Source organism: Bemisia tabaci, chromosome 9, assembly GCF_918797505.1.
Source record: "Bemisia tabaci chromosome 9, PGI_BMITA_v3".
In the NCBI taxonomy this organism is placed as follows: domain Eukaryota; kingdom Metazoa; phylum Arthropoda; class Insecta; order Hemiptera; family Aleyrodidae; genus Bemisia; species Bemisia tabaci.
In genome coordinates, this window is record NC_092801.1 from 20,657,590 (window position 1) to 20,674,661 (window position 17,072).

The window sequence follows — 17,072 nt, forward strand, 5'->3', positions numbered from 1 at the left end:
CAAAATTACTCCGTAGGTATACACAAAGCAAAATTAGACAACTAATTAGGTACATACTCACATTACAAAGGTACTATGAATCATCAAGCTAACGCCAAGAACTGACACTTAGATCTTTATTAAAAACTAATATGTTTGTTGTTAATGAATTTAGAATCCCGGCAGATTCCATCTTTTGCGGTTCCTTTTTACGAGGTACTAAGCACAAATATAATATAATAATTCGGCACAAATATGACTGATTTAATGCTTGTTAATAAAGGAGGTTATAATTGTTATAACCTGAGGTTTGTTGACGTTTGTCGACAGCAGCAAGGAGCGCTCTCTATTGTTTTCGCTTTGAATTACGGGGATACGCGGTAAGGAGATGGCGCTCTTGGCGGGCGTGTGGTGAACCTTCCAGCAGGTAGATTCGCCCGCCAAATCTAAAATTTGGGAGATGCTAAGCGAAAACCGTTTAGTTTTAAGACTATTTAAACATCGAATAGTCATTCTACCCAATAAAGTAGATATTTGATGGCTTTTGACCGTGCTTAAGGAGAGATTATAATATAAAATCGTATCTGAAGTATGATGTCAATGAATCTAATGGATCCTAATGAATCGTAGAAAAGCTAAGATTTTTACGGATCGCCGTCCTTGACAGGAGACTTTGTTAATCAATTACATATTTAATTGAAGATGCCTCATAAAATCAACAAGTCGAGTCCGAATATATGAATTCATCACATATCGAGAAGACATTTACAATAAAGTTCAGTGGTTTGAATAAAAATTTTATAACTATTATCCTGCGATCAAAATTCCAATCGAACTTTATGATTTTGTAAAATTGGCAGTATTTTTCTAAATATTCCAGTAAAAAGGTCTATGCCGGCGCGGAGCGCCGGCAAAAGCGAGAAAGTGTTGTGCGATTCTCGCACCATGATGGGGGCGAAGCCCCCCCCCCCCCCCCACACGCGGCGCTTGCGCCGCGCATAAATTGGCCGGAGGCCAATTTTTTTCCCAGTGTAAACGACACCCTTGCAGTCTCATTTTTGCTCGTTGAAAATGTCCACTTGTGTAACTCCGATGATTAAGTGTAAAAACTCAGAAAAGCATGCGCTAAACACAGACGCTAATTCCTTGCACCCAGGCATTTATCTCATCGTTCGACAAATTAAATCGACGCAAATTATGCAATCCGAAGCGTAAACTGTAAGATTCAACGATTAAAACACGGTCCTGTTACTTTGTAACTGACCCATTTCCGAGATTCTTACTGCGAATTCGAGGCGGGTATCCCTCCCTGCTCCAAGATACGGCTCTGGCGCCTTCTGAGACGGCGGGGCGCCTTGGAGGATGGCTCTTGGCGGTCGTAATTAAACTCGTTACAGCATGTTGCACAGTAATGAATAATGCAGCTTAAGAATTTAATAAAGCTGAACTCCCCCCCCCCCCCCGGATCTTGGATCGTCTTGGATTTCATTCTCGCTCGGCGGTTGCCACCGTCCTCGTGAAAAAATTTCAGATTCGCTCACTAGGAAAAACTATGCTAAAATTTATCAAAGTAGGTATGCCTTATAAAAATTCCTGATCAATACACTGGAAAAAAATTGGATCTGGAGTCCAGACTCTTGAAAACATTGATAAGAAAACGCACTCTTGATTCAATCAGATTTAAGCTTAAATCAAAAAGAAATCCGCTCAAATTAAGAGGCTTGGTTCTTGATTTAAGCTTAAATCTGATTGAATCAAGAGTATTTTTTCTTGTCGGTGTTTTTAAGAGTCTGGACTCTAGATCCAATGTGTTTTTTTTCCAGTGTAGACTGATTTAGTGCCTGTGTCATGGTTCAAATGTAAACAATCACAAAACCTTTTTTCGGATTCGCAGCTTTGCGCCATGGTTGTAAATTGGGTCCAACTGTGCGTTATGTTTAGTGAAACCTTAATTTATTTCTGTCCGGTCAATGATTAAATTGTAATGAATTAACACAGTTAATTAACGAAGAATTTTTATGTAAAGTTAGATTAGTGTGTTTAAGTAAAGAATTAAAGTAGTAAAGTAGTACGGTGGTAAAGTACTCTAAGTAAGAATGTCTACGAATGAAACTAAATTTACTCATTTATTCCTCCGGAATAAAGTCAAAAAAATCAAGTTCCAGAAAATTTCAAGGAAAAATATTCATAACTTCCCTCAAAAATAGACTTTTTACTGAAGGAAATTTGGCAACTCTCGAATGTTCATACGGCGTTCTCCCTTAGCACGGCAGTACAGTTTCTACATCATATATCCCTGTACAGGTGCTCCACATTTTTCATTGAATCTGGCAACGGCGCCTCACTACATTGACTCTCGGAAGCTCCTCAAAGTGAGGCGAAGGACTAATGAGTTAAATTTTACACGGGAACGGCTAAAAAGAGGAGGAGTAAAGAGTCAACGGATAAGGGGGAAGGAGACAAGGAGTGCGAGAAGTTGGGATTGCCCGAGGCTCTGGAATTGTGCGTCGAAAGGTGCGTGCGCTTGTGGAATGGGTTTCGAATTTCACTTGGGAGCCCAACACTCGACGGAACTTTCGGAGGGGCATGGAAATGGATGAATATCCTGCCGTGCTGAGGAAGAACGCCGTATGAGCATTCGAATGTTGCCAAATTTTCTCGCCGAAAATATTTATTTTTGAGGGTAGTTATGAATATTCTTCCTTGAAATGTTCAGATATTTCGGATGAAGTTACGAAAGAAATTCTCTGAGAAATTGGAAGGAAAATAATTACAACTTTTTCCAAAAATTCGTGATTTATCAAGGGAAATTTGGCAACGTCTGAATGTACATACGGCGTTCTTCCTTAGCATGGCAGTATCGACTTGACAACTTCGGAAGTCTTGCGAGATAGTGGAGCCGCGCCGCAGGGCCCCGCCCCGCCGCACAATAAATCGAGTCGATAGGAGAAGTCGAACCAAATTCGGAAACTTTGGAAGCTTCTATTTTCAAAAATGTGAAACAAAATAGTTTAAGAGTGGTTTCAATGGTTTTTTCCTGAAATTATCTTTCAGAGACACCCCTTGAAATTGAATTTGTGACAAAATAATCATCAAAATTTGAAATTTTAGCCGAAAGATTCATGTCCTATCTCCTCCATTATCTCGATCTACTGTGCGGTGCTACGCGGCGGAGAAAGGACCTCTCGCAGTAGCGAAGCGCGAATATCGATATTTCTCCATTCGAAGCTACGTTAAAGAATCGATCATTAAGGTGTTCGTTGCGGACACCCTGTTTAACGATACTCTTCCACAGGTTTAAATGGCATAACAATCGATGTATCGCACAACACGCCGATTTGACATCGATTATTCTTACAGCGATTTCGTCGTTCAGGCTCTATGGTATGTTTTCCGAATGGGTCTGTTTCACGAGCAGTGACGTGGCGTGCTTTGCGATATATCGATTGTTATGCCATTTAAACCTATGAAAAAAGATCGATAAACAGGGTGTTCGCAGCGAACACCTTAGTAATCGATTCTTTACCATACGTTTAAATGGCATAACAATCGATATATCGCAACGTAAGCTATACCGCGTTAAGGTAAAACGCCGAATGAGTCTTCGCACGTTGCCATATTCCGTGCAATAAAAAACGAATTTACGGGGCAAATGGGTCATTAACCTTCTGTTTTTTATTTGATATTCTGAATGTACCAGGTGAGTAGATTACGTGGTAATTTATTGCTTAATTTTGGGACCAAACTTCCGGACAAGCCCACTTTTAAAAAGTGCAAAGACTCAGAGGAATTTTCAACGCACCGGAATGGCGGAAAAATGATGGAAGTTCCGTACTAGGGCAGTCAAATTGCCACCTTCCGGCTGATATGCGGATATGCGTTGAAATTGATAGACAAAGCTATGTAGACAATGACGACCAAAGGGTTTGAAGGAATTTTATTGGAGAACGCGGGTGGTTGCGTTGGACAATGGAGGTAGGTAATAGACTAACTAATGGCAACCCACAAGGGACTTTTTAGTTATTCCATCATTCACCCCCTTAGTCTATAAAAAACCACCCATTTAAAACAATAGAATCGCTCCATGCTCCCTATGTCCTCTCTGTCTATAGCTTTATCTATCAATTTCAACAATCAGCCCACAGAGCTATTTTTGTTCTCCGCAATACTGCCAGCTAAGGAAAAACGCCGTATGAACATCCGAGAGTTGCCAAATTTCCCTTTCTAAAATATTAATTTCTGAGACAAATAATGAATATCTCCACTTGAAATCTTGTGATACTTTAGATCACACTGCGAGGACAATTCTCCGGAAAATTGGACGAAAAATTTACACGTGTTTTCCAGAAAATTCATATTTTACCGATAGAAATTAGGGAACGCACAAGTGTTCATACGGCGTTCTTCCTTAGCAAGGCAGAATAATGCCCGGACTCTAACCTTGTCTAGTCTTTTATTAATTAATCTTTACACTCCCGAAATAATTTTTTTTACGAAAGCCATGTGAATGCGATCACTTCCAGCGGCCTTATCGTGTGCGCAAAGGGCCGTTCTCATCGTATTTTTTTGGACATTATGAAATTAGCACACTCCTTGCACACATTGAGACTTGTATAAAAGCAGACAGCCCCATACCCAAAACATTAGTTCTGAGATTAGTCTCAAAATCATCACATCCATTCCAGTGGTTAAGTGTTTCACGAGTAGTTCATCATGCCTTTTTTGTCCGTGGTTGTTCTGGTCTGCTGCCTCTTGGCCGCCGTGCACTCGGCGCCAGCCGAGTTCTACACTTCGCAGTTTGACAACATCGACATCGAGAGCATCTTGGAAAACGAGAAACTCCTGGATAACTATTACAAGTGCCTCATGGACGAAGGACCTTGCACCTTGGAGGGACGCACGTTGAAAAGTAAGTTTATGATAGCATCTTAATTTTCATTAAAGTGGCTCTATTGCAGTTTGAACGAATTGCTAATGAATCGATCAATGGGCCGATTGCGTTGCGGTCACAGAATCTTGTTTTGGTGCTTGGTTCATGTAGATCAGCTAAAAATAATAAAATCGGTCCGAACAGCAACTTTCTGCGTACAATATTAACTGAGATATCGCGCTTTGAGAAATTTCGTCCAAGACGCCATCTACTGTGGTGGTGAATACAATTTTAATTTCAATCAATTTTGGATATTCTCGATGCGGTTTTACCATCTTAATTCATCGGTAAGATATATCCGATACCAAGGAAATAATACGAAGATTCGAAAATTGCCAACTACAAATTGTGTTGTAAGGAATGAAACAAAGTTGTTTATAATTCCATTGGCTTCAAAAATTGAATGATTTTGAGTGTTGAAAAATTGTTGATCACTATTTCACTTCTTTTTACCTACTATGCCATTTTTTTAAAGTATGCCCTATCATATCATTTTCAAAGTTTAGAGGTACGGTTTCTGAAAGACTTAATCGTCATGAGAAACTCAAATGAAAGTACACAAATGAAAAGAAACTACACTGCCGTGCTAAGGAAGAACACCGTATGAACATTCGAATGTTGCTAAATTTACTAAAAAAAAAGTGTTTGTTTTTTGAAAGCGTTATGAATATTTTTCCTCGGAATTGTCAGAAACTTTAGACCAAATTACAAACAGAATCCGCTTAAAAATCAGAGGGAAAAAATCACACATTTTCTTGAAATTTTACGATTTTTCAAAGGAAATTTGGCAACGGCTGAAGGCTCATACGGCGTTTTTCCTTAGCATGGCGCAGTTTATCCATTTGGACTCAAGCCCTATTATGCATCTATTCTAATGGATCTCAGGTTTCAGGTGATTCGACGGTTGCCATTTTTTATGTCAGAGCGACGTGCGATACATCACATTCATTTGTTCCATAATTTCAGCTACCTGTCATTTTTTTCGAACTTTGAGATCGTCTTTCCGTTGTCATGAGACTAAAGAACTCATGTATCAAATTTTAAAAAGAAAGTCAACGTAATTATGGCAGGGTTTTTTCAGAGGGAAAATATCGAATTTGAGCCAAGTGCTATATTTTTCCTCTAAAAAAACCCTGCCATTATTACGTTCAATTTCTGTGTCAAATTTGGTACATGAGTTCTTTAGTCTCATGACAACGGGAAGACGATCTCAAAATTCGACAAAAATGACGAATAGCTGAAAGTATGGAACGAATTGATGCGATATACAGCACGTTGCTCTGACACGAAAACTTGCAACCGTCGAATCAACTTAATGTCAGAATGGATATAGTTCCTCTTGGTTTAAATACATCCAACTGGGACTCAAGATAATTAAATCGAATGCATCCCCGTTCCAGGTTTAATTCCGGATGCGTTGGAGACAGCATGCGCCAAATGCACGGACAAACAAAAGACGACTGCCCGACGGGTGATGACGTTCTACGTGAATAAGTACCCCGCTAACTCCGCCAAGATCATCAAAAAGTACGATCCAGAAAACAAGTTCAGGAACGGAATCGAAAAAGCACTCCTTGCATCCCCTTAATCCAATAACGTAAAATTGGCCTCCTCATTTCAGGGAGGTCCTCATCAGTAATGGCATGAAATTAGAAAGCGAGTTATGAATGAATTGACATACCATTCACATTGCCGGTTTCTTTTTTGTAAATGTTATGTGTACATATTAGTGTACATGGTTTAATGTATTATTTGATTTAATAACTGCTATTTTAATAATAAAATTATTGCTGATAAATAATTTGAATTATTTCTTGGATATTTACAAAAACTTATATATATTCATACATAACCCTGCTAATGTATTTGCTTCCTATATTTACAGAGAGAGTTTGTCTTGATACAGAGGTGAACTCTCAGGGTGTATTGAAAAAAATGCATGCACTCAAGCTCCATAAAGTATGGGTCGGAGCCACATACGCACTTTTTCTGAGCCTTGGAGTTGATTTCAGAGAAACCAGTGGCACCATCGTGTTTCTCGCAAAATGCTACGTAGGAATCAGTGCTTGAATTGCAAATTCTCGACAGATGCAAGAGCTCCATGCCAACGTGAGCATTGTTGTATGTATAAATCCATGCTCTCTGAGGCTCACGCGGAAATTGAGTTGGGCTCATACGCCGAACAGTGGGTCAAGTTGATCAGAGAGGTCAGACATGAAATTTTTGGCTAAAACTGCAAATTTTCTTGTTTATTTCGTCACATATTTTTCAAGGGGTGATTTCCAAATCTTGTCCGATCTCTCCTATTGACTCAATCCATTGTGCGCCCGCTGGTAGTAGACAATTTCACGAGGAAACCAATGTAGCCACTTTCAGAACCTTAAAGTTTTGTATAAACGGAGTTATAAGCGTTCAAAGTTTCCAAATTTCGTCCGACCTCTCCTATTGACTCGATCCATTGTGCGCCTTCTATAGGCGGAAATTTTTACGAGGAAACCAATGGAACCACTTTTAGAACCTTAAAATTCTGTATGAACGGAGTTACAGGCGTTTAAAGTTACAGACCTCTCCTATTGACTCGATCCATTGTGCGCCCGCTGTTAGTAGAAAATTTCTCGAGGAAACCAATGGAGCCACTTTTAGAACCTTAAAGTTTTGTATAAACGGAGTTATAAGCGTTCAAAGTTTCCAAATTTCGTCCGACCTCTCCTATTGACTCGATCCATTGTGCGCCTTCTATGAGCGGAAATTTTTACGAGGAAACCAATGGAACCACTTTTAGAACCTTAAAGTTTTGTATAAACGTAGTTATAAGCGTTTAAAGTTTCAAAATTTCGTCCGACCTCTCCTATTGACTCGATCCATTGTGCGCCTTCTATAGGCGGAAATTTTTACGAGGAAACCAATGGAACCACTTTTAGAACCTTAAAATTCTGTATGAACGGAGTTACAGGCGTTTAAAGTTACAGACCTCTCCTATTGACTCGATCCATTGTGCGCCCGCTGTTAGTAGAAAATTTCTCGAGGAAACCAATGGAGCCACTTTTAGAACCTTAAAGTTTTGTATAAACGGAGTTATAAGCGTTTAAAGTTTCCAAATTTTGTCCGACCTCTCCTATTGACTCTATCCATTGTGCGCCCGCTACTGGTAGAAAATTTTACGAGAAAACCAATGTAGCCACTTTCAGAACCTTAAAGTTTTGTATAAACGTAGTTATAAGCGTTTAAAGTTTCAAAATGTTGTCCGACCTCACTTATTGACTCGATTCATTGTGCGGCTGCTATTATTGGTAGAAAATTTCCCGAGGAAACCAATGGAACCACTTTTAGAACCTCAAAGTTTTGAGTAAACGGTGTTATAAGCGTTTAAAGTTTCCAAATTTTCCCCTATTGACTGGATCCATTGTGCACCCGCTGAGAGTAGAAAATTTCATGAGGAAACCAATGGAGCCACTTTTAGAACCTCAAAGTTTTGTATAAACGAAGTTATAAGCGTTTAAAGTTTAAAAATTTTGTCCGACCTCTCCTATTGACTCTATCCATTGTGCGCCCGCTACTGGTAGAAAATTTTACGAGGAAACCAATAGTGCCACTTTTAGAACCTCAAAGTTTTGTATAAACGGAGTTATGAGCGTTTAAAGTTTCAAATTTTCGTCCGACCTCTCCCATTGACTGGATCCACTGTGCGGGAGGGGAGCGACAAAATGCGCCGCGATACGGATCGGAGACGCTTATCCCTCTCTCAGGTGGGAAACGAAATTTTCCGGGGCATTAAAGGAGCGCGGCGCGGGGAGTCCCGGGCGGCGTTTCGGGAGCTCGCTGAAACGAGGTGCAGCCGGCGGAAAATTCAGCGTTTTCACAGCTCGTCACAACTCAACGACTCCGGAGTCCCGCAGCTGGATCCGCGACCTCCTGCACCGGATAAATTGAGCTCGAGCGGATGTATCAATTCGTCGCACGGCTGACGTAAGGGCGTAACTACACATTGAGATGAGCCTGGAAAAGCATTGAATTGTATGGAAGACAGGGCTCATTGCAGATTGTAGTTACACCTTTATGTCATGTAGGCGACGAAATACCTCACGTGGTTTCCTAGTTATTTTCTCCGTTTTGGGGCCCCTGCTTTCCTTCCCGATGGATTTGAATCCTTGAGAGATAAAAATCCTGGAGAGAATGAAGTATAGATCGTATTCGGTATGAAAATGGGTGAATACTTCTAAAACAGCAGCCCGTGACGATGGTGATATCAAAAACACAAGAGAAAAAACTATTATGCCTAATATGCGAATGCTCATACAGCGTCAAAACACAATATGGACCTTGAGACCCAGTATTCGATGGCGCTATTACTTTAACGCAAGTTCGAATAATCGCGCCAAACACTGCGGCCAACATGCATTTTAGCGCTTACAAGACTGCAAGAATACTTCACGCATTGCGCTAAATACAGTGCACTCGACGCGGCGCGGCGCGGCGTGGAAGCGCCTACAAGACTGGATGAATACTTCACGCATTGCGCTAAATACAGTGCACTCGACGCGGCGCGCGCGGCGTGGAAGCGCCTACAAGACTGGATGAATACTTCACGCATTGCGCTAAATACCGTGCACTCGACGCGGCGCGGCGCGGCGTGAAAGCGCCTACAAGACTAGGTGAATACTTCACGCATTGCGTGCACAGCACGGTGCGCGCTTTTCGTTTGAATATCCGCAATTTCTCGGTGTCAGACCTACCACTCCCGGTACACACACCATCCCACCAGCGCACACCGTGAACCTACAATCCTAGAATCGTAGACTTGTGGATATTTTCCTGAAAAATTATATCCTGCTTTCTTTTAGCTATTCTATTTTACCATTTAATATCCGTAGAATCTACGCAAGTCGAATAGGGCCATAAGACTGTTTTGGCAGGCCTCTCGATTGAGCATTTCCTTTCCTACCCTGTTTCATTCAAAGTGAAAACAACTTGCTGTAGCTGAGCCAAAGCGTCAATACTGAGGCTGCCATATTTTCATGCCGCAGAGAATATCAGAGTAGCACTTAGTGTGCGCCTGTATCAAGTAGATTATACTTTTCCTATGCATTGGAAGTTTGAATTCATCCACCAACAACGTTATGAACTTGTTTAGGAGTCGATTTCAGTAATTTTCGTCACGCGAATCGTATTCTATTGAATTTTGGTTAAAAAACATATAGCAGAATAGGTACCTTGTCTATACGGGTTCATCACCTTGGAATCAAGTGAAATTAGAGTAAATTTTAGCGTGAATAGCTTTTTGGGCATATATTGCTGCTGCATGTTATGATTTAGTTCGTCCAAAAATTAGTTCATAATTTTTTATTGTGATTAAAGTAACGTATTGTGCGTGTTATTTATGAATAGGTTTAATAAATGAAAAGTCTCACCTTCACACGCTTGTGGTTTTAGTTTCGTTTCATTTTGTCAATTTCTTATTCGATTTAGCGGCCTTGTTTTATTGTTTCTAAAAACCCAAATGTAACATGCGTTGTGATACCACATGAATTAATTGAATTTCGCTTGTTTTCTTGTTAAAATTTTCTGGGAAATTAACGTGTGCAACCAAAATATTTTGATGGATGTCAAAACTGTTGGTAAAAGGAACGTCAGTGCACCTTCAATTATTTGACTATGCAACACGGACATCCATCGAGTGCGAATAATTGTATCCAAGCTTAACAGGAGCTCAAAAAACACAACATTAAACTCGATTTTCTCGGCCGCATATCATTCCAAAAATTTCGAGGAAATTCCTTTTAACTAGAGCACTCTCTTCTTTGCTAAATTAAAAAAATAAAAAATTACCGCACAAGCTCATTGATCAGCCAACAAAAAACAATGTTGTTTTAGCGTTCAAGTTTCGGGAAAATCTCTCTACTTTCCCGTAATTTTTTCTCGTAAATTTCATCGTTTATTTCATTTTGTTTACGTCTACACAGTCAACTGTACAGCTTGTGAACAACAGACATATGCTTTTCTTGTCTAATGCCGCACTAAGCAAGAACGCCGTATGAGCCGTGCAGACGTTGCCACATTCCCATCGACAAATCACGAATTTTCAGGAAAATTTGCAGACATTTTTTTCCGATTTTTCAAAGGATTCTGTCTGTATTTCAATCCGAAAAGTCTGAAAATTTCAAGGAAAAATATTCATAACTTTTCTCAAAAATGACGATTTTCTAAGGAGAAATTTGGCAACTCTCGAAGGCTCATACGCCGTTTTTACTTAGTATGGCAGTGTAGTGGTCTATCTGATGCTCATTGAAACAATCTGGCAATGACGATTTACGTCGCTGAGAGGAGGCGGCCAACTAGTAGATGAGAACCTTTACCAAGCCTTAACAAGGAGTTGGGGAGCATAACCGCGGAACATGGGAAACCTTTCACACCCGGATTAAAAATTATCTCTTTCTCCGAGGACTAAAGCCACCGCCGACAACTTTAACCGCACACCACGGGGGAGGCACGGACGAATTTCGTCGAGTCCACCCTCCAAATCTACCCAGCGTCCCTTCCGGGATGTTAGGAAAATATCCCTCTAAAAATGGGGCTGTTGCATGATTCAAGAATGGACCGGTAGACAAAGTAGGTACGAATTGAACCGAGTTCATCAGAAAGGAACCAACCCACATTGAGTTGAAACTCAGAAAAAGAGGTTTAAGGTTTTATTCCTGCACAAGGCTCGATGTAGAAAATAAGCTTTAGCCCCTCATTTTACAGACGAATTTCTTTTTCTCGACTTCCAGATTTTGGTAGGAGAAAATAAACGACTAGTGGAACATTCTTAACTCGATTTTTTAAAAAAAATGTGGGTTGGTTCCTTTCCGATAAACTCGGTCCAAATTAAAATCGCACCGACATCAATACCCAGTAGTACCCAGATTTTAGAATATACTGCGCTGGAAAAATGGCTTAGCTCAGATTACACTGATAAAAATTCTAACATTCTATGCCCAGATTGAAGATGAGTCAAGTCAATTATTGGCTCTCAAAATGGAGCCAAATAAAATTCCAACTCAAAGCAATTATAGTAATCGAGAGTCAAGTAGAGTCATTTGAAGTCAAATGAATCGGAATATAATCAAGACTCTGGAGGAATTTCAAAGTTGATTCTATATTTGACTATTAGCACGAGATTATAAACTTTAAAAATGTAAATTATTTCATTTAGCCACGGCTCGTGGCGCCACGCAACAAAAATTGTTGCGTTTAGCCACAAGTTATAGGTGCTGTGTGGCTAAATGAAACATTCAAAATGAGTGTGGCTAAATGCAACAAATTTTGTTGCGTGGCGCCACGCAACAAAAATTGTTGCATTTAGCCACAGATAAGTGAGATAGATTTGAGTTGACTCATGAATACTGAGGGTAATCTTCTAGGCGAAGCATATTAGATTAGGTAAATTTAGACAGCCACAATTCAACATATTGTTAGCGAGGCCCACGTCGCGTCGCATCGGACCTGACCTAACCCAACCTAGCCTAACCTAACCTAACTAACCTAACCTAACTTAACCTAACCTAACCTAACCTAACCTAACCTAACCTAACCTAACCTCAGGTGGATTAGGCCCTGTGGCGCTGGGCCCGGATTTTTTCATGCGCTACTGAGCGACGCGGGCCTCGCTACCCGATGCGCGCCCGTAATTCAGGCGATAGGCAATCGTGAGTTGTGGCGCTCGGCCCTGTGGCGCTGGGCCCGGATTTTTTCATGCGCTGGTGCGTAGTGCCACGCTCGAAAGTTTATCAAAGTTGGTTGGACAGTTTTTTACGAAAGTCAAAGATGAGCGGAAAGTCAACTGTAAGCAGAACTTTGTGGCAGGTTGCACCAGCACTTAAGCGGTTTTAAACATAAGGGAAATTTGAGGATTTTGCAGGAGTGTGGCGCCACACTCTGTGGCGCTGTGCCCGAATTTTAGCCGAGATCCGAACGTGGCGCCAAGATCTGTGGCTCATTGCACCGTAGCCCTGTTGGCTGCGGTGCAATGAGCCACAGATAACTCAGATCACACATAACTTCTGTGGCTAAATGCAACATTTTTTGTTGCGTGGCGCCACGCAACAAAATTTGTTGCATTTAGCCACACTCATTTTGAATGTTTCATTTAGCCACACAGCACCTATAACTTGTGGCTAAACGCAACAATTTTTGTTGCGTGGCGCCACGAAATTAACAAAAAAAATTAGTCGTATCAAAAACTACATACCACTAACTTTCAATTCGTCTTTTTTCTACAATTTGTCATTTCTGTTAAAATCAGGTAATTTGAAAGTAAGAATTTTTGATACGATTCAGTTTTTGTTGATTCCATATCTTGTCTTATTCAATATGGGAGTAGAATATATCATTTCAAACAATACGCACGGGGAGTTTCGAAGGAGAGATATTGTTCAACGGGACGTATTTATGCTTAAAAGAATCAAGTACATAGGACTTGCGTGTGAGATAGTTTCTTTCAGCACTAACACGTCCAGTGGATCATCGCAAAACGGCTTTCGGTAGTTCAATGAAATATTGCCAAAACGCGTCACGTTACGTCTGCATTCGAAGTTTCAAAAGAAACTACTCCGACGACGCCATTCGGTGTTGCACTCAGCGGCTCCGGCCGAGATTAAAACAGCGCAACAGCGGTGGGAATCAGAAACAGATACGTTGTTTTCGCCCGCCGCGGAGCAGCTGCTTAATCACCTGTTCGCGTCCGTTTACGCTCGACTAGCTCCATGCGCCCCGCGCGAATCTGAAAAAAACTCCCGAAGCTCTACGTCGCGAAATCGTGCGAAATTCTGTGACGTTTCGCGGGGAAAACGTCGCAGCGGTGCGTAGATTTGACGCTCGCCCAGCGATAGTGCCGTCTGGATATTTTCCTGGGAAATGAAGCTCGAAGCGGAAGGTGAGTTTTCATCTATAGATGCAGACAAGCAGAGCTTCAAAAGAGAGAGAGAGAGGGAGCACAGCGAAAACGAGAGAGAAACCTTATTGGCGAATGAGCTTTACTGCGAACCGTACCTGATCGCTTACCGGCGATTCGAAATGAATGCAAGTGATCTGGGACGAGAACTGCCGTCGCGTTGCGCTGCTACAGCGTTACGGAATCTTGGAGAGGCGACAATTAAAGAACTGATAAATTAAAAGTCTTGCCTTCCTTAGCACACTTGCGATTTTATTTTTGTTCCGTACATTGACGATGGAACTCTCGAACATTGGCGGATCCAGCAAGTTGGCAACATTGTCTTTTTCGATGAACACCTATGGAAATATGTCGATTCTTAGAGGGGCTAGGTGCTTTGACAAGAATCGATTTTTTAACATAGGTTTAAATGGCGGGAATCCGGTGTTGTCAAATTGCTGGATCCGCCTCTGCTCTCAAACAACGTATCTCGTTTGCTGTGTTTAAAAATCTCCGCTCACTATATTATTGTTTCCTGAGAGCAAATCGACATTATTCCGTGAATTTTTCACAGAATTTTCCTAGCATACAGCAAAAAAAATTACGGACATTTTCCTGATGAACATTGAGTAGTTTTTCTCTTAAAAAATAAAGTATGAAAGGGAGTCTGCAAGTGTCGCAAACCGAACTACGTGGTTGAAGAGTTTCACCGTCAATATGTACATTATCGACCACTACGATAGTTTCCCACTTGAGGGTATGGTAAAGAATCGATTATTGAGGAGTTCGTCGCGAACACCTTGTTTATCAATCCTTTACCATAGGTTTAAATGGCAGATCAATCGATGTATCGGAAAGCACGCCACGCCACTGGACTACGTGTCTATCCTTAGCACTACTATCGCAAAGTTGTTACTTAATTTCGTACTCCGTGCGAGGATTCATTTGGCAAAATAGGTCCAACAACAAAGGAAATTCTAAAAGATGACTTGGAGCCCATTATGGTGCTCTTGAGGAAAATTGTTTTGTTTTCACGAATATCCTTGATGATAGATGTCTCTTACTTAGACGGCTATTTATACAACTGCATTCGCATTGCGTCGATACCCAACATTGAAACCAGCATGCCCCGAGAGCGTAGCTGGCAAAGAGTTGCGTCCGCCAATCTGGTAAGTGTACTTGAACTTTACTGACGCGTCGGCTATTTTCAAGTGCAAAACCATGTAAATACATTTGAAAAGTTGGCACTACCGTCAAGTGCTAAAACCACAGTGCTTGCCATGAACTGAGGCGGTCCGCAAATATTCATCGTGAATAAAGACAATTAAAAGTGGTTCGGGTGGGGTGGGGCAAGAGAGGTTGTCAGAAGTTTCCTCAAATGAGTGTGTTGCACTCTGGCGCCACTTATACAGTCGGCGGAACAAACTTTCCATGGGTGAATTTGCACGAAAATTTCGTTTAGCACACTACGAGGAAGTCTAAAATTCATGCAAATCAGGTTTTCCAAAGATAGTGACGGGATAAAACATAACCTACATAGACATATACATCATCTTGCGCGTTTTCATTTGTGATACTTTACCAATGTTAAGAAAGAGGGTTTTAGTTAGCGCCTTGTGTGGTGGCCCATTCTGCCTTGCTAAGGATAAAAGCCGTATGAACCTTCAGGAATTGCCGAATTTTGATTGATAAAATCGGAATTTCCCGGTAAACTTATGAATATTTTTCTTTTAATCTTTCAGATTATGATGTCAGCAATTTCACCGAATTCTCCTAAATTTCAAGGAAAAATATTCATAACTTGCCTCTAAAAGAAACGTTTTATCGAAGGAAATTTGGCAACTCTCGAATGTTCATACGGCGTTCTTCCTTAGCACGGCAGAATAGTCGCAAAAGAAAAACCGACAAGGCCAGCAAGGAGGCTACTTCAACATCAATCTTCCACCGCATTGCTAAGGCGCAATGATACAACTATTCGTACTCTTCGGAATGCGAGAGGTATCACGCCACAATTGAAGGCGTTTTCGAAACTGTCAACTTTCCATATCGGGATTATTGTGCCGCATAAATTTTGGGGCATGAGATAAAAGTGAAAGACTGATCCAACCAGCTAGTGGAACAGTTATTTCCCTTTGATATAAAACACTAATTCCTGGTAAACTTATGAATATTTTCCTTCTAATTTTTCGGATAACTTGATCGCAATTTCGCCTAAATCTCCTAAATTTCAAGGAAAAATAGTCATAACTCTCCTCAAAACTAAGCATATTATTGAAGGCAATTTGGCAGCTCTCGAATGTTCATACGGCGTTCTTCCTTAGCACGGCAGCATTGTCGACGAATTAAAAAAATACAGAAAACACGACAGTATGTAAACGTCAAGAGGTTACACAACCCAAGATAAATAAAGAGTTTCTAAATTGGCGATGAAAAAACCACACACACGCCCTGTCCCGAATCGACAGGGATCCCCACGCTCCCCTCGCACGGACGCTCGAGGAGAGGGCGTAAAAAAATAAATGTGAACTTGGCAAAATTCGAGGAGGTCGATGCTGTAAAAACTGGCGTTTCAAATGTCATTTTCGACGTGAAAGTGACGGAACACTTTTTTTTAGCGGTCCGACACACACCGGCGGCGTGACGTGAACGATCGATTATCGATATCCCTCCATTTGAAGCTGTAGTAAAGAATCGATTATCGAGAGCCACCTTGATAATTGATCCTTTTCCGTAGATTTAAATGGTGGATCGATCGATATATCGCAAAACACGCCGCGCCACTGACACACACGTGCTCGGGATTGATCCGCTGAGCGGCAGGGAACTCGCAGAGGATTGACACTCCCGTTTCCCACCGTCCACCAGTGTGCAGCATAATCCATTATCAAGATTCACGCCCCCCCCCCCCCCCCTCCGCGATCCGGCTCTTGAAAAAATAGCGAAAGGAAACGGGAATTTTCGTTGCAGCTCCGGCACGGCGCACAGTGGAACGCAGTAGTGCTCCCATTTTCCGTGTACTTTTGAGATCTTCCTGGATTTTTCCCGAAACTTCTGAAATTCCCGAAATTTTCCGGGTATATTGCATCTTCCGGAACTTTCTCGGAACTTTTGAAAAAGTCTGAAAGGAACCCCAGAATTTTTGACGGTCATGGAATGGGAGCACTGGGTACGGCTATCTGACTCAATGATTTAAAAACGACGTATGTTCCATTGATTTCCTCATGCAAATAGGTGTTCCGGAACTTTTGAGATTTT

At 41.2% G+C, this 17,072-nt stretch overlaps 2 protein-coding genes across 5 annotated transcripts in view; one reads left to right on the top strand and one right to left on the bottom strand.

The window, feature by feature from the left end:
• The window catches only part of LOC109039076 (5-hydroxytryptamine receptor), a 657,585-nt gene that overhangs the window by 143,690 nt on the left and 496,823 nt on the right, over positions 1 to 17,072 (bottom strand). The gene's annotated exons all lie outside the window — the stretch shown is intronic.
• On the top strand, positions 4,480 to 6,657 carry LOC109034660 (allergen Tha p 1). Its single transcript, XM_019047913.2, has 2 exons — positions 4,480 to 4,888; positions 6,310 to 6,657. Exons 1-2 carry the CDS (start codon positions 4,693 to 4,695, stop codon positions 6,495 to 6,497), a joined length of 384 nt encoding a protein of 127 aa, XP_018903458.2. The 5' UTR covers positions 4,480 to 4,692; the 3' UTR covers positions 6,498 to 6,657.